At 36.3% G+C, this 24,313-nt stretch overlaps 1 protein-coding gene and 2 long non-coding RNA genes across 4 annotated transcripts; 1 reads left to right on the top strand and 2 right to left on the bottom strand.

Annotated features, from left to right (window-relative positions):
- The first annotated feature begins 7,506 nt into the window (after window positions 1-7,506).
- LOC141704889 (uncharacterized) lies at window positions 7,507-11,174 on the top strand. Its single transcript, XR_012568113.1, has 4 exons — window positions 7,507-7,574; window positions 7,960-9,690; window positions 10,390-10,831; window positions 10,914-11,174. It is a non-coding gene; the product is annotated as an uncharacterized LOC141704889 (long non-coding RNA).
- Window positions 11,175-15,515: 4,341 nt separating this feature from the next.
- Window positions 15,516-17,951, bottom strand: LOC141704891 (uncharacterized). Of its 2 annotated transcripts, XR_012568116.1 has the most exons (5): window positions 17,859-17,951; window positions 17,233-17,434; window positions 15,999-16,123; window positions 15,748-15,912; window positions 15,516-15,619 (listed from the first exon to the last, which is right to left on the bottom strand). It is a non-coding gene; the product is annotated as an uncharacterized LOC141704891 (long non-coding RNA). The 2 variants fall into 2 exon arrangements; XR_012568115.1 differs by lacking the exons at window positions 17,233-17,434; window positions 17,859-17,951 and having other exon boundaries at window positions 15,999-16,391.
- Window positions 17,952-20,131: 2,180 nt separating this feature from the next.
- Window positions 20,132-23,965, bottom strand: LOC141704888 (putative nucleoredoxin 1). Its single transcript, XM_074508044.1, has 2 exons — window positions 22,808-23,965; window positions 20,132-22,084 (listed from the first exon to the last, which is right to left on the bottom strand). The coding sequence occupies exons 1-2, from the start codon at window positions 23,963-23,965 to the stop codon at window positions 21,077-21,079; spliced, it is 2,166 nt and encodes a 721-aa protein (XP_074364145.1). The 3' UTR covers window positions 20,132-21,076.
- Window positions 23,966-24,313: the final 348 nt, after the last annotated feature.

Genomic DNA, 24,313 nt, shown 5'->3' with positions numbered 1-24,313 from the left:
AGGAAGTATATAAACCGTGTTTTGGCCCGTGTTCTGACAAATGTGGACTTATTGCATTGATCAGGACGGATCGATTGTTAGAATGAAAAAAGACCCTGAACTTGGAGAAAATATGGTATTTCCCTTTTATCAGGATGGAGATATGGAAAACGAGGTCCGCTGCATGTGAGAGAGTACATTAACATTAAATGTAAATTAGAATGTGTAAATAAAGGGCCAGACCAGAAGACTGCTACATGACATAATGATAATGAAAGTAATTCTGGATTCTGGTTTTTGTATATGTACTGTGTACAATGATGATGAAAGTAATTCTGGATTCTGGTTTTTGTATATGCGTTTATATGAAAGTAGCGACCAATGGTTGTGTGCTTGACTTGGCTCTACAGCTGTAACGAAATCTATGAAGGAGGATCTTGGGCATCTGATATGGCAGCCTCCCAGGTAACTATATTTTCTTTGAATCTGTTTTTGGGCCTGAGTTGTTTTTCTTGATTTCGTTGTGGTTTCTCGCTTCGAGCTGAGAGCTGCTGTAGTTTAAGTTGCGGTTTTCGGAGGTTTCTGAGCAATTTGAAAGCCGTAGGTATTGTTAGTGCTACTTTGGGGTCTGCAGAATCAGGGTCTGTTTCTTGGTTTTGTGTTGTTATCTGTTGAAGCTATGCAGATGGGTCTGCAGGTTGCTTTGTGTTTTTGGGGGGTGGTTCGATCCTGGGGTTTCAATTTGCTGCAGATTTTTGAATATTTTCGATACTGGGGGGTGGTTCGATCATGTGGAGGTGCACCTATCTGTCATGCCATCCATTCTGAATTTGATGGTTTTCTCCGTTTATGTGTTCTAGCTTGCTGATATGTTAGCACAGGCTACATACTATATTTTCCCTTTTTTCATCTCTTTTCATGTAATTAAAAGCTTTGTCCGAGGGGTAGGTCTAGTGAGTTTTTGGTGTGTGGTTGGGGGTTTCGATGCTGGGTTGTAGTAGATCAGAGTTTTGGGTGGTTTTGGGACATGGGGAGTGCCCGAGGTGTGGATTCTGTCTGGAGTGGGGGTTTTATTTTGCAGGTTTTTAGGTCTGAAGGTTTAGATGGGTTCTGTAGTGCTGTTGCAGGTCGTGTAGAGGGTCTGGTTTTTTTCGAATGCTGGAGAGGTTTTGCTCATTTTCAGTGTGGAGTTTCGCTTCGAAGTCGTGATGCTGTAGTTTCAAGTGGTGGTGCTGTTGTAACTTCGAGCGAAGTCTGCAGAATAGGGGAGTTGTTCGTGCAAAGTTTCTCGTGGTGTGACTTCTGTCTGGGGTTTTGGCTGGGTTCTGTTATTGCTGGAATTTTTTTTGGGCCCGAGTTGTTTTTCTTGATTTCTTTGGTAGTTGCTCTACTCGTACTCTCAGGCTCATTGTCTGGTATTTATCACTCGCATCAGACCGTTCCTTGGGCTGTTATTTTGGCAATAATTTCGGTGTATTGCTTGTGTCAGTGTTTAAGCATTATGCTCAGGATTACAACCCTTGTACCGATATAAAGAAAAGCTTCAACCTACGCAGGCTTCTTGGTGATATGCCTAGCATTGAAACTCTTAAGGGCAATATCATCAGCCTCTGGATAAAAGTTTAACAAATTAGATTTCTTTCCTTTTCTTAAATTAAAATATGTCTCTTGTGTTTTAATTTAATAATGTACATACATAGTTTTTGGATCCAGGTTTAACTTTTCACAATTATCTAACCTCAACAATGGAGAACTTGAAGACACTGAAATTATGTAGTGTTGCATTTAATGACGTGTATGTGATTTCAAATGCTCTGTGCTTGCTCAGAAGTATGCCCATGTTGGAATGACTTGAGATAAAAGTGGTGAGTGCTAGTACTAAATTGTGTATTAATTGTTAAAATATTGCTGAAACTTAGATGAGGCACCAACTGATAATTTGTTCTTGATTTCAACTCACGATGCAATGTATATGTTACACTCTTGTAATGCAGGGTTGTGACATGAACTGTGGGAGAAACGTAGAGTTAACAGCTGGACAATATTTGGAATCACCAGATTGTGAGCATGTAACTCTAAACCAACTCCAAAATGTGAGCTCCTTTTATTAAAGCTTTGTGAATAGAAATTCAAATCTATGAGTTCAATGCACCTTAAATTACGTACAAAAGAGACAAATAAATTAGGACGGAGGGAGTATCTTGGAGGAGTTGATCTGGCCTCCATGAATTCTATGAATTGATAATAGAAAGTGAAGGTGACAGGACAAATATTCATGCAACTTAATTCCTGAAGGATAGAAAACATGACCAGGAATTGGTCTTTGAGACATGAGACCTATTTCTTAAAACAGGTACATTCAGTCAGAAGTATGTTCAGCTATTGAGCATTTCCCAAGAGCACCGTCTATTTGCATTCACTCGCTAGTCTTTCACCTCTATTGTTAATAACTCTCACAAACTGCAGTCAGATATTCTTTTTGTAATAAATTTTTGGATGATAAAACTACTAATCAAACTGAGCTTTGGACAAGCCAATTCACGATGCTATGTCAAATACAGAAGTTACGTTTTTTTCCACCTGTCAAGGCAAAAGGAAAGAAATTGATGATCAACATTCAAGGTAACACTTTATTACTCTATTAAAAAACCCGCCATATATTACCATTTCACAATAGAGTTCTCTTCACTCAGGTCCATTGTCAAATACAGAAATTTTGGTCTTCACTTAATATCAACACTGCAATAAAATGTGACTGCTCAGCATTGTATGTCAAGAATGTAGACTGTTATTAATTCAAAACAGTATCTTAAGCCACAAGTGTATGAGCATCAAAAGTACATAATAATTGAAGTAGTCAAAATCAGAACCGTTGTTTTACTAACAGAAAAAAATATTATGTCAAAATCCATGAAATCTGGCTAACATGTGACTTAGAAGCAAGCTTCTTAAACAGAAGTCCGCTTATCCAAAAAAATTCCATGTTAAAATATACTGATTCGCCAAGATAGAAACAAAAATTTGAGCAGAGTAGTGTTTTCTACGATTTAATAGCTGATCTAGGTTGTTACATGAGTAAATGCCAGCCCCAAAGACAGATTGCTTAGCTAACTATATTTTCATATATTCAGAGGGGTTAGATTTTACCAATTGAGCATGCAACTGGTGGAAATTTATAATGCCAATATACATTTCTTAAATTAAAGAATGCATAAAGGGATAGGGTATTTCCTTCAGACAGTGTTCATGAGAAGCAGCATAATGCATTCATATTTGGTGTAATGTTAGAAAAATAATACACGGTCCCTAATGTAAGATTTGGTGTTGATTACAGAGGGTAGCCAATTGAATAATAAACAAAGCTCTTTACATTTAGGAAGGGAAAACAATCAATCACAATGCACTCTGAATAATTAATAAAAGCATAGGATGATTCCATAATGCCAAATTAGATAATCAGGCCTCGAGGATTTCTTACCTAATCAGCCTTGTCCTGTTATTCTTGGACCAAATTGCTTGTAGAGAATTGTCTTGCTGGCTGCGTACACGTCCAAGACAGCCTCTGACACTACAAGCAGCTCCAAGTCACGCATTAGTTGCTCAAGGATTGTAAGTGAAACTAGGTGGTACCAACTGTCTTCTCTAGCTGTGAAACGTGAAATGTATCTACTCGACTCATCGACTGCATCATGAAAGTATTCTACAACAATCAAATGAAGTAATGAATGATTAAATCACATTAACAGTAGTGAGAAAAATGAAGCAACCAGCACAATCTACACACTGTCTAATCTTTTATAATCAAGTGACCAATTTATAAATCCTGCCCCATAATTAGATTAAAAAATACACCATCTTACAGTGAAAAGAAACACAAAGGAACACTTTAGAAGCCCTCAATCTGTGTACAAGTCGGAACATAAACTCATTATGTGCATCGAGAGCACAACTCAACAAAAGTATCAAGTGATTTATGCATTCAACTCTCATTGAATCCCCTCGAGTCCTTCAGCTGGGAGGAAGCTCTCCGTGTGGCTGAGAACTCCTAGGAGGAAGCTTTGAGATGGAATTCAACGTACTTGGTCTGTTTCTTCCTGTAGTCGTACAACATTTTCTCCTAATCTAGTTTTTCCAAAAAACTGATTTGCACCAGAGTAGAGAAACAACCAATCTATCTCCTCCGAACCTAGTGCCAAAAGTGAACATTTTGTTCCAAACCACCTCACCAGAAACTGCTATTGGTGTCCACAAACTGAGCCTCCTTTTCAACAAGTGACCCAGTCAGGAACAGTTTTAAGGACCACAGCCACGGAGCCCTCAAAATTCAAACGTTGGACTTCCTTGCTATGAACAAAGCTTGGGTACGAAATCAGTCCAAACAGTTCGGTATGCAAATCAAAAGTTATAATGAAATTCCACACCTTCCATATACAAACCCCGTCAACAACGGGACCAGACCTCAAAACAGGGGATTGGGGGGTAATAGGAGAAAACTTGGTAACTCAGTATCGACCGTATGACCCTCCAGGAATCAGAATTTGAAGAATACAAATGCGCTGCTTCCAAACCCACATGTTTATTATCAATTTTCTGATATTCAAGAAATAAAACCTTAAAGTCACAGGATACACAATCAATCCAAACCCAACTTCAAATTTGTAGGCTTTTAGGACTGGTCGTGGGTTGTCGATGATAACAGTGAAGGGTGTGTGCGGTTTGTCAATAAACAGGGGTGCGTGGGTGGTGGGTGGAATATTGTATGTCTCCTCTCCTCAGTCATGGTGAAAGCCGCAGGTGGAAGCAATGAGTTTCTTATACATCCTAGTTAGGGGATTTAATAGATATAAATCAGCTTTAAAGTTATGAAAAACACAAACAACACCGTTAGAAGAGCTTACAAATTGTAATAAATCAAAAGGGGGCATCAAGGGGATATTCACCGAATAGTGTTTGAGAGAATCGGGGTAGAGAATAGTGCAGCGTGACAGCCTTCATTATCGTCTACTCTAGAAGTAATCATAATAATAGAGGGTAATTTATTTACAGAAATTAGGTGGTGAGCAATGTGGAATTTAGGTGTTGAAATGATAGAATGCCATAACTTACAAACATATTTACATCTGAACAGCGAAATGACACAAGTGCGAGGAGAGTATGTTGAATAGAAGGTCCTTCGATAAATACCTCTCAGCACTTGAAGATAAGATCTCGGCCCCTGCATTGTCTTCTTGAGTGCTTTTGCTTTTGCCCGGATTGTTCCTCTTATTCTTGGATAGGATTGTGTCCTGGTCACAATTCATCTTTCTCTTTCTAACATATCTGATGGCCTTATACACATCATCATTATTTTTACTACTGGATGATGATGATGATTTGTTATGATGTTGTTCTCTAGTCGTATAGTTGAACATCTTTTTGTTGCGCCTCTTGTTCCTATTAAGAGAAGTTAAAGGTTCCTCTTCTCTTATTAGATGATGATGATGATGATTGGTTCCTCTTTCTCTTATTAGATGATGATGATGATGATTTAGCGTAAAGATTAGATATCTTCTCCTCTTCTTCTTCTTGTTTAGACATATTGTTCATCTTCCTCTTCTTCTTCTTCACAACGGCACAACGGATTGAGGTGGCCCAAATCACTCCACATCTTCTTCCTCTTGTTGTTGATGGTTGATGATTTTGATTTATTCTTCCCCTCCTCCTCGACAACATCATCATCATCATCATCATCATCATGTTTACACAAAATCCACTTTCCAGCAGGAGGATCCATCGATTGATTGATTGAGTTAATTTTATATCTGTATTATTCTGGGTTTTACTTGTTGTGTGTGTCTTGCCCCAAATCTTCCTTTGCTGGTGTGTATATATATATATATATAGGCTTCAGGTCGTTTAATCTTCTACTACTGCCTGTATACTTCCTATTTGGCTGACACATGGGTTTGAACAAACCGATCAACGACACCCAACTCAACCCTTTTTCAACCCGAAAAACCCCACTAATGTAAACCGAATTATAGATGAATTGTTTTTTTATCAACCCGACATAAATGGGTTGGGTACGGATTACAAATATTTTTACCATAACCCAACCCAACCCGATTCATTAATATATTCTCCATAATTTTATATAATTTTTTAAGTTTTGACATATATTTACGCCTCTTCTCGTATGTTTTCACGTAACTATTATAGTATCTTAAATGTGTTGTGTATTATTTTCTCATCTCCAATATCATATTAAGTTTCCTGGGTAATAATTTTATTTGTTCAATTTATGTTTGCATATTCATTTTCATCTGTAGATGTATCGTTAAAACATTTAGTTATGCATATAATTTACGATATGATATACATTACTAAAATTATGATGTTAATCAAATTTAAATATTAGTACTTTAACTATAATTATACAAATTTCATTTTTATCTAAATTTTCAAGATGAGTGATAATAAATAGTATTAGAACTTTTTTTATCGGATCATTCAACACATCCAAACCAACCCAACCCGACCCAAACCGATGTACGACGGGTAGGGTTGGGTAACGAAATTATATTTTATGGGTTGGGTTAAAAAAATTCAAGTCGATTTAATTGGGTCGGGTTGTAAAATCGCCTTTAACCCGGCCAACGCCGACCGATGTGCACCCCTATTTCCTATTTGGCCGGCCAAACCCTTTTTCGGGCTTTGTTTCCAAATATTTATTTATTTAGTTTTCAAAAATATTATTTTATTTAGTTTTAAAACTAAATAAAATAATATTTTTTTTAAAACTAATAAAATAATATTTTTATTGTATTCATAAATAAAAATATGGTGTTTGAATAATAGTAGAATAATATAATTAGATTTGATTTATGATCGTACTAAGGACATACTTTAAATACTTATTCTAATAAGATATTATTTTTAATCGTCTACTTTTAATTATAGAACATTAATGCTTGAGATTGTTTTGACAGTATAATATCAAATTTTTAAATAAAAAATTTCTTACGCTTATGTTATGTCATCTTTTAGCATGACAAATATTTTTTTAATAATCCGTAATTATTAATTATTAATTATGATTAATTAAATATTAACCTTAGCAGTTATACATAAGGATTGTGAATAAAGGTGAAGGTTATTTGATATGCGTGCTAAATCAATTTCCACACAAGAATTTTTTGCAACAACTGCGGCACTACCTATTAGGGCCGCTCATGGATTACGTACCCGTCAAAACCCGACCCGACCCAACCCAATCCTGAAATGAGCCGTTTAAAACTGAACCGTTTAAAACCTGGGGATTAATTGGGTTATTTTTTATTTAACCCGTTTATAATGGGTTGGGTAAGATTTTATCCTTTTAAAAACCTAAACTAACCCAACCCGGTTAGATAACTAGGCCCAACCCATTTTAAATATTTTACACTCCCTGATTCCCTGACCCCGACCCATTTACAATATTACTTCAGAACTTCCCCCAACTAAACCCTAGTTAGTCTGTATAATATTACATTCATATTATACAGCCGCTCCTCACTCCTCAGTCCTCACTCGTCACTTCAGTTCTATCTCATTGGCTCCAAATCTTCAATTAATTTGTAAGATTCTTTTAATCTCTTCAATATTTTGTTTTATTCATATTGATTTGCTGTAAGTATTGATTTGTTTTATTTGAGAGTTGTATGATTTATTTGTCAAATCTTTGATAATCCTCAATTAGTATTTTGGCTAATCTTAATCTTTGGTAACTTAAATGACCTGTGGATGTGGTGATTGTAACTAAATGAATGACTTGTGATGATTTAATAGGTAGTGATATTCATTTTAAACTTGATTTGATTTGTTTATTTTAAATCTTTGGTATGATTTGATTTGTTTCTTGATTTAACTTATTTATTTGTTTTTAATAGATTAATTTATAAAGTCTTGACTGAGTGCTCAATCTTTGTTTTGATATATATTTATTTATTTGTTTGGATTTAGGACAAAAATATGGAAACAACATTCCCGCCCCCCGATATCTGATTCCACTCAACAAATTCCTCCAGTGATCTTAAACACCACCCAAAACCCAAACACTTTCCTAACCCCAAACTCTGATCAAAACTTAACCCCCTGATGAACCCTCGATTACTAATGGTGAACTTAAATCCCCTAAAAGGGAGACTGATGATGTTGACCCACTTACAACCAAGAGAAAACCTATCAGAACTTCTGATGTGTGGGATCATTTTACCAAAATAAAGGGTGGAAATCATAAGGGTCCAAGATGCACATGTAACTATTGTGGAGCGAACTATGCTTGTCATAGTACAAGAGTTGGAACAAGTAGTTTGTGGGCTCACTTAAAGAAATGCAAGAATTATCCAAAAAATATGGCTGATAGGAAGCAAAAGGTGCTTAGCTTTAAACGTAGATTTGAAGGAAAGGGCAGTTTGTTCGTAGCAACATTTAAAAAAGTAAGATGTCGGAATGCCTTGGGCGAAGTTTGTGGTGAAGGATGAACAGGCCTTCAATGTTGTGGAGGGGGAAGGTTTTAAGAATTTGATCAATGAGCTGCAACTAGGTTTGTGGTCCCAAGTCGAATGACTGTTATTCGGGACATTTACACGCTGTTTTGTAATGAGAAATCTAAATTGATGAAAGATTTGACAGCCGCTGGACAAAAGGTGAGTCTAACAACCGATTGTTGGACATCCCGAACTCAAATGTCCTACATGTGTCTCACTGCACACTACATAGATTCTGATTGGAAGCTATAAAAACAGATAATCAACTTTGTCAAGTTTCAAACCATAAAGGTGAGACCATTGGAAAGGTGATTGAGGGCTGTTTGCTTGAATGGGGGGTTGAAAAAGTATTTTCTGTTACACTTGACAACGCATCAGCCAATGATGTAGCAATTGGTTTTGTAAGGAGAAGGGTCAATGCATGGAAATGTGTTGTTCTTGATGGTGAACATCTCCATGTTCGACGTGGTGCTCACATCATAAACTTAATTGTCAATGACGGACTAACAAAGTTGCATGACTCAATAGTTGCAATCCGTAATTCCGTGAGATACATTCGTTCATCTACAGCAAGGCTACTTAAATTCAGATGTTGTGTGGAGAAGAAGAGAATTGATTATAAGGGGGGACTGGTCTCAGACGTGCCTACAAGGTGGAATAGCACGTATATGAGCTGGATGCGGCTCTGAAGTTTGAAAAAGCATTTACAAGGTATGAAGAGGAGGACGACAAATTTTTGAGCTACTTTATGGAAAAAGAGAACGGTAAAAAAATGATTGGACCTCCATCGTCTAATGATTGGGAGTCAGCAACTGTTTTTGTGAAATTTTTGTCTACCTTTTATGAAGTTACGTTGAAGTTTAGTGGCACTTTGCACCAAACTTCAAATAACTTTTATCATGAAATATGTGAGATTCACACTATGCTGGCCGAGTTAGTAGATCAAGATCATCCTTTATTGTCTACCATGGCTGTTAGCATGAAGAGAAAATACGACAAATATTGGGAAAATGCGGATAATATAAATCCAATGTTGTTCTTGGCTGTTGTACTCGATCCCGGGTACAAAATGAGGTACTTGAAGTACTGTTTTGAATCTGTATATGATGCTGAGACGGTTGCTAGGATTGTTGTGAAGGTGGAGTCGATTTTGCACGGCTTACATGTTTGTTATAGTACTAGAGTTAGAGATGGTTGTACTAAGGTTAGTTTTCTGGCTGCACTGTACTTTATAATCTGTTTTCTGATTTCTGTAGTGTTGATCAAGCAGTTTTAGCCTAGTCAGTAGATTTCTGTAGTGTTGATTTATGTACTTTAGAAGAAGATAATAGCTTGGTATAAATTGGTGTTGGTCAGTATGCAGATGATTGAAAGAACTGAACATGATGGAAAACTAATATATTTCAAATGCCTAGTCACGAGTCATGACCACAAACACAGGGAAGTTAGTTTACAAATATTGTTACTTGCTGTATTTTGGCAAGTATTAGTTTACAGTTTTAGCCTTTGACTTCCTGGAATTTGAAGTTATGTACTAATTAATAGAAAATAATGAAATAGAGCCCCATATACTAATATTGGAGTCTGGAGATGCTAACCACACCACTCCAGCAGGAAAATTGTTTTTCTGATCACCAACTCTTCTAGTTTGAAGAATGTAAATAGCTATCTTGTGAACTACATGACTCACTCTTTGCTAGACATTTGACAGTGTTGACCCAACAACACCTTAACAGTTTTTAGATGCCATCTTCTTTTGGACAGTGATCATGTTTCTGTATTGACTGTGATATACTTATTGCTGCTAGTGAATATGTTTATTATCTAGGTTCAGTCATGTTCTGTACTTCCAGATTAGTAGTATAACATACATGTTTGACTTGTAAATGTTAACGTGTAACAGGACAGTGGAGGTCCTTCTCCAGTTTAAACTGTTGGCAAAGAAACACGGAAGAGAAGGTTGTTGGAGAATTATATGCAGCAGCAGCAAATGGGAACAACGGAGAAAAAGAGTGATCTTGACATCTACTATTCTGAAGAACCTCTAGACCCTATGACCGATAAGTTCAACATTCTTAATTGGTGGAAAGACAATACTAGCACGTACCCAACTTTATCTTTGATTGCTCGAGATATTCTTGCTATTCCAGTTTCGACTGTTGCTTCGGAATCTGCATTTAGTACAAGTGGACGAATACTGGATGCTTTTCGGAGTTCTTTAAGTCCAAAAATGGTGAAGGCGCTCATTTGTACTCAAAGTTGGTTGAAGGGTAGTCATGGTGGAATTAAATCTAATACTTATTTGGATAAAACTCAATCCTACGAATTTCTTGAAGTTGAAGAAGGTGAAAAACACTTTTCGATACATTTCTTGAAGTAGATTTTATAACATGTTTTCTGAAATTTCAAATATTGTATATTTTGTAGATACTATTGGAAAAAAGAAAGGCAGTGTTGGATCAAATGAGAAGTGCAATAGTAGAGCCAATGTTATTAATCTCATTGATCACTGATTGTCACTATTCAGCCTATTTTGTTTAAATTTTAGACTGTTTTGTAGTATGCTTCGGGACGTACTATTGATGGGTGATGTAATATTTGGGATTGCTTAAACTATTTATGGATGATGTAATATTCTGGATTCCGAACTATTTATGGATGATGTAATATTCTGGATTCAGTACTTAATTTCCTGCTTTTAATTTTTAATTTTTGTATTTTACAATGAACATTAGTTATATGTAATTTTGACAGCTTTATTTCTTTCAACCCGATTAACCCAACCCGGCCCAACCCATCACATAGTTAATAGGGTTGAATTTAATATTTTTTTTGAGATTAATGATTTAATATTTATGCCGCAATAAACGGGTTTGGTAATTAAATAGGTAAAACCGGCCCAAACAAGCCCTGTTACTATTGTTTTTGTAAACAATACAATTGTAAAAACTACAATTAAACCGACGGAACATCTCCGATTATCCAACGAGATTAACTAAATTTGTTGACTATAATAATTATTTAAAATATAGATAACAAAATATATGTATAAATTTTAAAGATATTCACTATAAATTTATCTATATTTTTTTATTACCAGTTTTTAGACATCGGCTATATATAACCATTCATAACCACTTATCTATATTTTTTCCTAAAGATTTTATTTTACCTATCATCATTGGATTGCATCAATTGATAAAATGAGTGCCACATAAGCTATTACTAAGAGGTTATTTAGTTTTAAAACTAAATAAAATAATATTTTTGAAAACAAAATAAAATAAATATTTGGAAACAAAGCCCGAAAAAGGGTTGGGCGGCCCAATAGGAAGTATACAGGCAGTAGAAGATAAACGACCTGAAGCCTATATATATACACACAGCAAAGGAAGATTTGGGCAAGACACACACAACAAGTAAAACCCAGAATAATTCAGATATCAAAATTAAACTCAATCAATCGATGGATCCTCCTGCTGGAAAGTGGATTTTGTGTAAACATGATGATGATGATGATGATGATGTTGTCGAGGAGGAGGGGAAGAATAAATCAAAATCATCACCCATCAACAACAAGAGGAAGATGTGGAGTGATTTGGGGACCTCAATCCGTTGTGCCGTTGTGAAGAAGAAGAAGAGGAAGATGAACAATATGTCTAAACAAGAAGAAGAAGAGGAGAAGTTATCTAATCTTTCCGCTAAATCATCATCATCATCATCATCATCTAATAAGAGAAAGAGGAACCAATCATCATCATCATCATCTAATAAGAGAAAGAGGAACCACTTAACTTCTCTTAATAGGAACAAGAGGCACAACAAAAAGATGCTCAACTATACTACTAGAGAACAACATCATAACAAATCATCATCATCATCCAGTAGTAAAAATAATGATGATGTGTATAAGGCCATCATATATGTTAGAAAGAGAAAGATGAATTGTGACCAGGACACAATCCTATCCAAGAATAAGAGGAACAATCCGGGCAAAGCAAAAGCAACTCAAGAAGACAATGCAGGGGCCGAGATCTTATCTTCAAGTGCTGAGAGGTATTTATCGAAGGACCTTATATTCAACATACTCTCTCGCACTTGTGTCATTTCGCTGTTCAGATGTAAATCTGTTTGTAAGTTATGGCATTCTATCATTTCAACACCTAAATTCCACATTGCTCACCACCTAATTTCTGTAAATAAATTACCCTCTATTATTATGATTACTTCTAGAGTAGACGATAATGAAGGCTGTCACGCTGCCACTATTCTCTACCCCGATTCTCTCAAACACTATTCGGTGAATATCCCCTTGATGCCCCCTTTTGATTTATTACAATTTGTAAGCTCTTCTAACGGTGTTGTTTGTGTTTTTCATAACTTTAAAGCTGATTTATATCTATTAAATCCCCTAACTAGGATGTCTAAGAAACTCATGCTTCCACCTGCGGCTTTCACCATGACTGAGGAGAGGAGACATACAATATTCCACCCACCACCACGCACCCCTGTTATTGACAAACCGCACACACCCTTCACTGTTATCATCGACAACCCACGACCAGTCCTAAAAGCCTACAAATTTGAAGTTGGGTTTGGATTTGATTGTGTATCCTGTGACTTTAAGGTTTTATTTCTTGAATATCAGAAAATTGATAATAAACATGTGGGTTTGGAAGCAGCGCATTTGTATTCTTCAAATTCTGATTCCTGGAGGGTCATTAAGGTCGATACTGAGTTACCAAGTTTTCTCTATTACCCCCCATCCCCTGTTTTGAGGTCTGGTCCCGTTGTTGACGGGGTTTTGTATATGGAAGGTGTGGATTTCATTATAACTTTTGATTTGCATACCGAACTGTTTGGACTGATTTCGTACCCAAGCTTTGTTCATGCAAGGAAGTCCAACGTTTTGAATTTTGAGGGCTCCGTGGCTGTGGTCCTTAAAACTGTTCCTGACGGGTCACTTGTTGAAAAGGAGCTCAGTTTGTGGACACCAATAGCAGTTTCTGGTGAGGTGGTTTGGAACAAAATGTTCACTTTTGGCATTGGTTCGGAGGAGATAGATTGGTTGTTTCTCTACTCTGGTGCAAATCAGTTTTTTGGAAAAACTAGATTAGGAGAAATGTTGTACGACTACAGGAAGAAACAGACCAAGTACGTTGAATTTCCATCTCAAAGCTTCCTCCTACGAGTTCTCAGCCACACGGAGAGCTTCCTCCCAGCTGAAGGACTCGAGGGATTCCTCCTACGTGTTCCTTTTTGTTTCTTTTTCACTGTAAGATGGTCTATTTTTTAATCTAATTATGGGCAGGATTTATAAATTTGTCACTTATTATAAAAGATTAGACATTGTGTAGATTGTGCTGGTTGCTTCATTTTTCTCACTACTGTTAATGTGATTTAATCATTCATTACTTCATTTGATTGTTGTAGAATACTTTCATGATGCAGTCGATGAGTCGAGTAGATACATTTCACGTTTCACAGCTAGAGAAGACAGTTGGTAACCACCTAGTTTCACTTACAATCCTTGAGCAACTAATGCGTGACTTGGAGCTGCTTGTAGTGTCAGAGGCTGTCTTGGACGTGTACGCAGCCAGCAAGACAATTCTCTACAAGCAATTTGGTCCAAGAATAACAGGACAAGGCTGATTAGGTAAGAAATCCTCGAGGGCCTGATTATCTAATTTGGCATTATGGGAATCATCCTATGCTTTTATTAATTTATCAGAGTGCATTGTGATTGATTGTTTTCCCTTCCTAAATGTAAAAGAGCTTTGTTTATTATTCAATTGGCGTACCTCTGTAATCAACACCAAATCTTACATTAGGGACCTTGTATTATTTTTCTAACATTTACACCAAATATGAATGCATTATGCTGCTTCTCATGAACACTGTCTGAAGGAAATACCCTATCCCTTTTATGCATTCTTTAATTTAAGAAATGTATATTGTCATTATAAATTTCCACCAGTTGCATGCTCAATTGGTAAAATCTAACCCCTCTGAATCTATGAAAATATAGTTAGCTAAGCAATCTGTCTTTGTGGGCTGGCATTTTACTCATGTAACAACCTAGATCAGCTATTAAATCGTAGAAAACACTACTCTGCTCAAATTTTTTGTTTCTATCTTGGCTATCAGTATATTTTAACTGGAATTTTTTTGGATAAGCGGACTTCTGTTAAGAATCTTGCTTCTAAGTCACATGTTACCAGATTTCATGGATTTTGCAATATATTTTTTCTGTTATAAAACAACGTTCTGATTTTGACTACTTCAATTATTATGTACTTTTGATGCTCATACTTGTGGCTTAAGATACTGTTTGAAATTAATAACAGTCTACATTCTTGACATACAATGCTGATCAGTCACTTTTATTGCAGTGTTGATATAAGTGAAGACAAAATTTCTGTATTTGACAATGGACCTGAGTGAAGAGAACTCTATTGTGAAATGGTAATATATGGCGGATTTTTTAATAGAGTAATAAAGTGTTACTTGAATGTTGATCATCAATTTCTTTCCTTTTGCCTTGACAGTGGAAAAAAAACGTAACTCTGTATTTGACATAGCATCGTGAATTGGCTTGTCCAAAGCTCAGTTTGATTAGTAGTTTTATCATCCAAAAATTTATTACAAAAAGAATATCTGACTGCAGTTTGTGAGAGTTATTAACAATAGAGGTGAAAGACTAGCGAGTGAATGCAAATAGACGGTGCTCTTGGGAAATGCTCAATAGCTGAACATACTTCTGACTGAATGTACCTGTTTTAAGAAATAGGTCTCATGTCTCAAAGACCAATTCCTGGTCATGTTTTCTATCCTTCTAGAATTAAGTTGCATGAATATTTGTCCTGTCACCTTCACTTTCTATTATCAATTCATAGAATTCATAGAGGCCAGATCAACTCCTCCAAGATACTCCCTCCGTCCTAATTTATTTGTCTCTTTTGTACGTAATTTAAGGTGCATTGAACTCATAGATTTGAATTTCTATTCACAAAGCTTTAATAAAAGGAGCTCACATTTTGGAGTTGGTTTAGAGTTACATGCTCACAATCTGGTGATTCCAAATATTGTCCAGCTGTTAACTCTACGTTTCTCCCACAGTTCATGTCACAACCCTGCATTACAAGAGTGTAACATATACATTGCATCGTGAGTTGAAATCAAGAACAAATTATCAGTTGGTGCCTCATCTAAGTTTCAGCAATATTTTAACAATTAATACACAATTAGTACTAGCACTCACCACTTTTATCTCAAGTCATTCCAACATGGGCATACTTCTGAGCAAGCACAGAGCATTTGAAATCACATACACGTCATTAAATGCAACACTACATAATTTCAGTGTCTTCAAGTTCTCCATTGTTGAGGTTAGATAATTGTGAAAAGTTAAACCTGGATCCAAAAACTATGTATGTACATTATTAAATTAAAACACAAGAGACATATTTTAATTTAAGAAAAGGAAAGAAATCTAATTTGTTAAACTTTTACCCAGAGGCTGATGATATTGCCCTTAAGAGTTTCAATGCTAGGCATATCACCAAGAAGCCTGCGTAGGTTGAAGCTTTTCTTTATATCGGTACAAGGGTTGTAATCCTGAGCATAATGCTTAAACACTGACACAAGCAATACACCGAAATTATTGCCAAAATAACAGCCCAAGGAACGGTCTGATGCGAGTGATAAATAACAGACAATGAGCCTGAGAGTACGAGTAGAGCAACTACCAAAGAAATCAAGAAAAACAACTCGGGCCCAAAAACAAATTCCAGCAATAACAAAACCCAGCCAAAACCCCAGACAGAAGTCACACCACGAGAAACTTTGCACGAACAACTCCCCTATTCTGCAGACTTCGCTCGAAGTTACAACAGCACCACCACTTGAAACTACAGCATCACGACTTCGAAGCGAAACTCCACACTGAAAACGAGCAAAACCTCTCCAGCATTCGAAAAAAATCAGACCCTCTACACGACCTGCAACAGCACTACAGAACCCATCTAAACCTTCAGACCTAAAAACCTGCAAAATAAAACCCCCACTCCAGACAGAATCCACACCTCGGGCACTCCCCATGTCCCAAAACCACCCAAAACTCTGATCTACTACAACCCAGCATCGAAACCCCCAACCACAACACCAAAAACTCACTAGACCTACCCCTCGGACAAAGCTTTTAATTACATGAAAAGAGATGAAAAAAGGGAAAATATAGTATGTAGCCTGTGCTAACATATCAGCAAGCTAGAACACATAAACGGAGAAAACCATCAAATTCAGAATGGATGGCATGACAGATAGGTGCACCTCCACATGATACTCAAAAAGCTACTCACCCGTTAATGGTATGGATCCAGTATTGTAAACCTTATACGACAAATAACATCCAAAATAAGTTTAATAATAATGACACCACTATTGGTGGAATATTACCAAATATTGCACCTAAATTACAACTTAAGCAGTTCAGCAAAGCACATTTAAACCTAAAGAAATAGTATAAAGGGAAAATAAAAAGCAAAAATTGTTTATAATTACGCCTAAAAGAATTTAGATACACAATTGGGCTAAATTTAAGATCTCACGACAGCCTATTATAACTTCCTTTTTTATATGTAGACACATATTATTTGGAAGAGAGATAATAGAGCTAAATATATGATTTATGCTTTAAACAATCAATTTTAAATCGATCAGAGATTCAAGGAAAATATATAGTTACCTGGGAGGCTGCCATATCAGATGCCTAAGATCCTCCTTCATAGATTTCGTTACAGCTGCAGAGCCAAGTCGAGCACACAACCATTGGTCGCTACTTTCATATAAACGCATAGGATATTTCAATTTAGTTCTTTGCTTTTTCCTTTAATTTCGTCTGTTTTTACAATACAACACCACCAAATCTGAGGGATCTGATAGGAAGCCTGGAAAAATGTGAATGAATAAACTTAATGTGGCTGTTGAATTCAATAGCATGCCTTTATGCATAACGCATTGTGGTCACAATTAGCGGCCTGAATACTTAACTAAAAAGAGATGTTCATAGGCATCCTACATAAATCAGAAAATATCTAAAAACAGAGAAGAACAAAGACGTACAAAATTAAAGATAAATTAATTATGTCATGCATCTTATAATGAACAAACAAAGCTCGGAAGAAAGTGATTATATATTTAAGGTCCAAAGAGAGTATGAGAGCTCAACATAAACTTCCATAAGATGGATAATCCGCAAAACCCAATTTATATGGAGCTCAATATAAACCTAAACCCCCACAGGATTAATATGTAAACTTAAAGATAAAATAAACACTGAAAGTAAGCATAATGATACCATGGCTATGGTACCTGGCCACTTCCTGAGAATTCCAAGGGCTGCCTGCCCATTTCCTAAGAACTGCAAGGACCTGCATACCCTCAAAATATATGCATAAAAAATTGTACACGTATACACATACATTAATTCATTGAAAAGAATTTTAAAGTAATTATACATAAAATTTGCACGATAAAATCAATTGTGTTTGAAACGGAGGGCATTTCCATTGTTTTTTTCCTTCAATATAAACCTAAACCCCCACAGGATTAATATGTAAACTTAAAGATAAAATAAACACTGAAAGTAAGTATAATGATACCATGGCTATGGTACCTGGCCACTTCCTGGGAATTCCAAGGGCTGCCTGCCCATTTCCTAAGAATTGCAACGGCCTGCATACCCTCAAAACAGATGCATCAAAAACTGTACAGGTATACACATACATTAATTCATTGAAAATAATTTTAAAGTAATTATACATAAAATTTGCACGATAAAATCAATTGTGTTTAAAACGGAGGGCATTTCCATTGTTTTTTTCCTTCGCTCTACAACTTGATTTGAATCTGATCGAGTTTGGGAGAGAGAAAGCAAAGAGTCCGAAACCAACATATATCCTATATGAAAATGGTTTTCATTTTCTTTTAATGCACTATATTGCTTTAAACTTTTCCGGCAGCCAAAAAATTCCTGTGCCAAGATAACTTAATTGTAAGTGGATCATCCAGGAACATGGAGCATCACTGATAGCAGGTTTAGTAAAGCTTTTTTCAATGTCAACTTGCCTCCTACAGAAGGTCTGCAATTATGTTTCATGTTGGTTTGTTCATATTCAATTGCTTATTACCTTGTCATCACGTAATTCAAACTGTGGTCCAAATGACCCTCTTTCTGATTTTGTATACACATGTGGGAAATAATGGAACATGAGATTAAAGGAATTTGGAAACTTGCAGCTTGGATCAAGATATTTCATGACACAATCTTTAGTATATTTAATATTTCTTCTTATTTATGCCTAAACTCTTAAAAATCTTTTATTTGTATTATCTCAAAATTTTATAAATTTACATATTTGATTTGCGGCATACATGACTAAGAGGATCCATACTGTAGCTTCTTAATCCTTTAATATTGGATCAAAGATAAATTTTTTCTTTGTTTAATATCAAGTTAACCCTTATTCTATTAGTTCAAGAATGGCTTTGTTTGAGGAGTCTGCGTAGAATGGCGTTGGTCTTATGGCTCGTGACAGCAATAAGAAGTTGCAGATTTTCCGACATCAGAGTATCATTGTCATGCAATCAAAATTTGTATATGAAACGAAATTAAATCCTTCATATGTATTTGCCAAATAATGCTCTTCTTATGTATACAGTGTTTAATAGCAAGGCCAAAGAAAAAAGCTCTAAACAGAAAACTACCAATTTAAGCGCAACTAAGCAAGCATTCCTGATAATTTGTAATGGAAGGAGCAGTAAACACAAAAATTGAGCAGAAGATACAAACCTAGAATTCTGAATCAATTTTTTGTCCTCTTCTTGCTTCTCCAGCCTACAACCCAGAATTTTTTGATGCGAGTGATTAATAACAAATAATGAGCCTGAGAGTACGAGTAGAGCAACTACCATGGCCCCCATACTCGAAAGCATCAGTGAGCGCCGTCCGACTTTGTCTAGCAAAAATGTTGATATCAGAGCAAAAATAGTTTTGCAGATTCCAATACCTATGGTGGCGAGTAGCTTGTGGTCATCTCTCTTTATCCCAGCCTTCTCAAAATTCGAGGACTGTACAAAACAACAGCATCAACACCTATGACCAAGTATTACAGCTAAAACCATTTAGAATCTGTCAAGCTCGAATAAGTGTGTCATATCTTTTGTAACCCCATAACTTGAGTTTGTCCAATAGATCCTTATTTAAAATCACTTTGCACTCCCATTTAAAATTTATGCATGCCTTCAAGGGAAATCCCCCTAATCATGAGCTCTGAAAATTAAGTAAAAAAACGAACCAAGATATGCATGAATATCTTTATATTAGTATAAAATCAAAGCAAAAACAGCTCAGTTTGTGCTACCCTGTTTTGGTTTTTGTAAAGGATTTTTTTTTGGGTAAATGAGGTCGAGCCTCGTAAAATCTAATAGACTAAAAGAATATACAAAGAGTTTGAACTAGCCACAAAGAAGACTTGAAACAAAACTCCAAGAATTCTAAGGACTAGCTTGAGAAAGAGAAAAACACTAACTTAACAAATAAAGCTAGTCTAAGCAAATAGACCAGCAAATTAAACAAGCAAAAGGCAGCATTCCAAAAGAGACCATGACATTCCAAATTAAACACCAGGAGAAAATTGCCAACTCCCAGCCAATAGATGAAATCCACGCAGCACTACCTATGCCTCCCATCCAAGAAGAGAAAAACATGCACACTCCAAACACCAACCACACACCAATCACCAACACAAAAAACAGTCCATGAGCTCGACAAATCCAGGAAAATGCAGACAGAAAAAATCTCTATCTGCTCCCAAGGACCATGTAAATCAAACGCAGCACAGCAAAAACATAAACCTGCCATACTCCAGCAAATTCTCTACACGCAGCTCGAGACGTGAAGCACAAAAACCCAAGACCCCTGAACTGCTATAATCCAGAAATTGAACAAAGCAACAGCAGAACCCGAAGCAAAATCTTGCAGAAAAATGAAATCCCACAAAAAACATTGCACCAAATCCTCCCAGACTCGAGACAAAAATCTGCAGCAAATTGAAACCCCAGGATCGAACCACCCCCCGAAAACAGAAAGCAACCTGCAGACCCATCTGCATAGCTTCAACAGATAACACACACAAAACCAGAGAAACAGACCCTGATTCTGCAGACCCCACAGCAGCACTAAACAATACCTACGGCTTTCAAATTGCTCAGAAACCTCCGAAAACCGCAACTTAAAACTACAGCAGCTCAGCTCGAAGCGAGAAACCACAAAGAAATCAAGAAAAACAACTCGGGCCCAAAAACAGATTCAAAGAAAATATATAGTTACCTGGGAGGCTGCCATATCAGATGCCCAAAATCCTCCTTCATAGATTTCATTACAGCTGCAGAGACAAGTCAAGCACACAACCATTGGTCGCTACTTTCATATAAACGCATATACAAAAACCAGAATCCAGAATTACTTTCATCATCATTGTACACAGTACATATACAAAAACCAGAATCCAGAATTACTTTCATTATCATTATGTCATGTAGCAGTCTTCTGGGTCTGGCCCTTCATTTACACATTCTAATTTACATTTAATATTAATGTACTCTCTCACATGCAGCGAGACCTCGTTTTCCATATCTCCATCCTGATAAAAGGGAAATACCATATTTTGTCCAAGTTCAGGGTCTTTTTTCATTCTAACAATCGATCCTTCCTGATCAAATGCAATAAGTCCACAATTTGTCAGAACATCGGGCCAAACACGGTTTATATACTTCCTTGCTTCTGAGCCCTGATCAAGATGAGCATGCATAAACCATGGGAAAGATGCTACAATCTTCTTATCACGATTAATATAGACCCCCCTATAGATGTGGATAACTTCGAACTCATCGTCGGTGCCCTTCATCCTAATATACCTTGCTTTCATCTCCCTCCAAAAACTGTTAAATGTACCAGGGACGTTCTGAAATAAGATTATGATTCTCTTGCCAATATATTGTGAAAATCGAACTCGGGACCCATTTGTGTGCATAAAGACAGTGTCCAGATCCCAGAACATCTCCAGCTTTAATTTTTTTAACATTTCAAGCTCTAAATTGACAGCACTGCGAAAGCTGAACGGGTATGCTGGAGCACCATAACTCAACAATATATGAGTGCCCAACAGTTCGATGAATTTTCCATGAGGTCCAATAATCACCATCCTTGCCGGTACTGGCACTCCGAGCTCTTGGGGTTGTTGGAAAATCCTCTGCAACTTCTTACTACAATTTGTGTCGTTAAAAGGAAGTGCCAACCAAGGCATTGTCTTAATTTCATTCAAGAAAGAATCTTCAACCATGCGACCACATGTATCATCATGATGCTCGCACCAGCCGTGTGTGTATATAAGAACAATCTCAAACTCTTTCGAGTTTTCTGACAACTCTTGATAAAGCTTCTTAAGTGTCCCTGTGGTGTGTAATTCATCATGTTCATCTAGACATGGACAAAAATATAAGCCCACTGCCTTATGATCAAGACCATCGAGGGGTACCTGCCAAATTAAGTAGCATTTGTAAAGAAAGAAACCGATGTTAGTAAAAGTATGTATAGTTGAATGTACATATGAAAAAACTAGTAATACAAAACAGCATACTTGTCAAGGCATACAGAAGAACAAAGACAATAGCGAACTGCGTGGATGCCTAGGAGGTAAGGTGCCCTCCTAGTCGTCCATTAGGGGAATTAGGCGTTTTTCTATATATATAGGCGTATATATTAGATATTTATGTGCATACATTTTAATTGATTCTAACAATAATTACATTATTAATTTAAAGATTAGTCTATTTGATTGAAACAAATAGATTTTACTAACTTTTGTTTGTTTAATTTTGAGACTCTTGTTAGAAGTATGATGGTTCAATACTTGATTGTACAACTTTATAAATTTAACCACTTAAAGACGAAAATAGGCAAAATCAAATCATATATTAAAAAAAAGCACACATTTACGTATAGCTGATTGCCTAAATCTCCTAATGTACGCCTAGGTGTCGCTCACCTAGACTCTGCCTAATTCGCCTAACCTAGTAGAATCAAGACGGTTGATTTCAGCCTAGACGACGACTAAGCAACGTCTTAATAACTATGCAAAACAGACAAATATCTTTATTTTTTGTTAAGAAAACAGACAAATTTGTCTGTTTTCTTAACAACAAAACAGACAAATTTCTAATATCGTTAAAATCAAAAAATGGTGATTTAGCATGCATACCTGGTCTCCATTGTTGTTGACGAGATAATCACGTTCAGGAGTGGCCAAGAGTTTTTGAATGGAAAGAGGCTGCTGCATAAGTAAATTATCTTCCGAATTGATGGATTGTATTCTTTCGTTGGTAAAAGGATAAGCAGCAGCTCCGTACCTGAGAAACAAAGGGTCGGCATCATATTGCAAAACAAAACCTGTTGGGTCAATGATTACAGAACAAGGCATTCTGTGATAATTGTTAAACAGGTTTTCAAGGCATTTCCTGCATTCTAAATCTGAAAACGGAATGGCAGGCCATGGCATTGTGGAAAACATTTTCATAAAAATTTGATGAGGATCGGGAGAAAAATGATCATTAATTGCAACAAGGACGATCTCGAAATCACCTTTGGGCTGTAACTTATTATGTATATCCACCAAGTGTTTTGACACTGTGCCCAAATCGTCGTAATAAGCTGCGAGTGTCATAAAATATAAAACAACAAACTTGCCTGACAGATCCTTGGCCTTAACCCGCTGTTGGTTGGATTTGATAAGAAAATTCCTTTTTTTGGTGAATAAAAGGGCCGACAAATCGACTGTATCACCAATTTTAATAATGTTGCAACTAGTATTGTGCACCTTGTCTGTTTTTGCTTTGCCCGGATTGTTCCTCTTATTCTTGGATAGGATTGTGTCCTGGTCATAATTCATCTTTCTCTTTCTAACATATCGGATGGCCTTATACACATCATCATTATTTTTACTACTGGATGATGATGATGATTTGTTATGATGTTGTTCTCTAGTCGTATAGTTGAGCATCTTTTTGTTGCGCCTCTTGTTCCTATTAAGAGAAGTTAAATGGTTCCTCTTTCTCTTATTAGATGATGATGATGATGATTGGTTCCTCTTTCTCTTATTAGATGATGATGATGATGATGATTTAGTGTAAAGATTAGATATCTTCTCCTCTTCTTCTTCTTGTTTAGACATATTGTTCATCTTCCTCTTCTTCTTCTTCACAACGGCACAACGGATTGAGGTCCCCAAATCACTCCACATCTTCCTCTTGTTGTTGATGGGTGATGATTTTGATTTATTCTTCCCCTCCTCCTCGACAACATCATCATCATCATCATCATCATGTTTACACAAAATCCACTTTCCAGCAGGAGGATCCATCGATTGATTGAGTTTAATTTTGATATCTGAATTATTCTGGGTTTTACTTGTTGTGTGTGTCTTGCCACAAATCTTCCTTTGCTGTGTGTATATATAGGCTTCAGGTCGTTTATCTTCTACTGCCTGTATACTTCCTATTGGGCCGCCCAACCCTTTTTCGGGCTTTGTTTCCAAATATTTATTTATTTAGTTTTCAAAAATATTATATATTATATAGGTGATATGATATGATATATAGGTGTTTGAATAATAGTAGAAGAAGAAAATTAATTATAAGGGGGGACTGGTCTTAGTACGATCATAAATAAAATATAATTATATTATTCTACTATTATTCAAACACCATAT

Source organism: Apium graveolens, unplaced genomic scaffold (genome assembly GCF_009905375.1).
Source record: "Apium graveolens cultivar Ventura unplaced genomic scaffold, ASM990537v1 ctg8380, whole genome shotgun sequence".
NCBI classification, from domain to species: domain Eukaryota; kingdom Viridiplantae; phylum Streptophyta; class Magnoliopsida; order Apiales; family Apiaceae; genus Apium; species Apium graveolens.
Note: the sequence above shows the minus strand (reverse complement) of the source record. Positions and strands in the feature narration are given on the sequence as shown.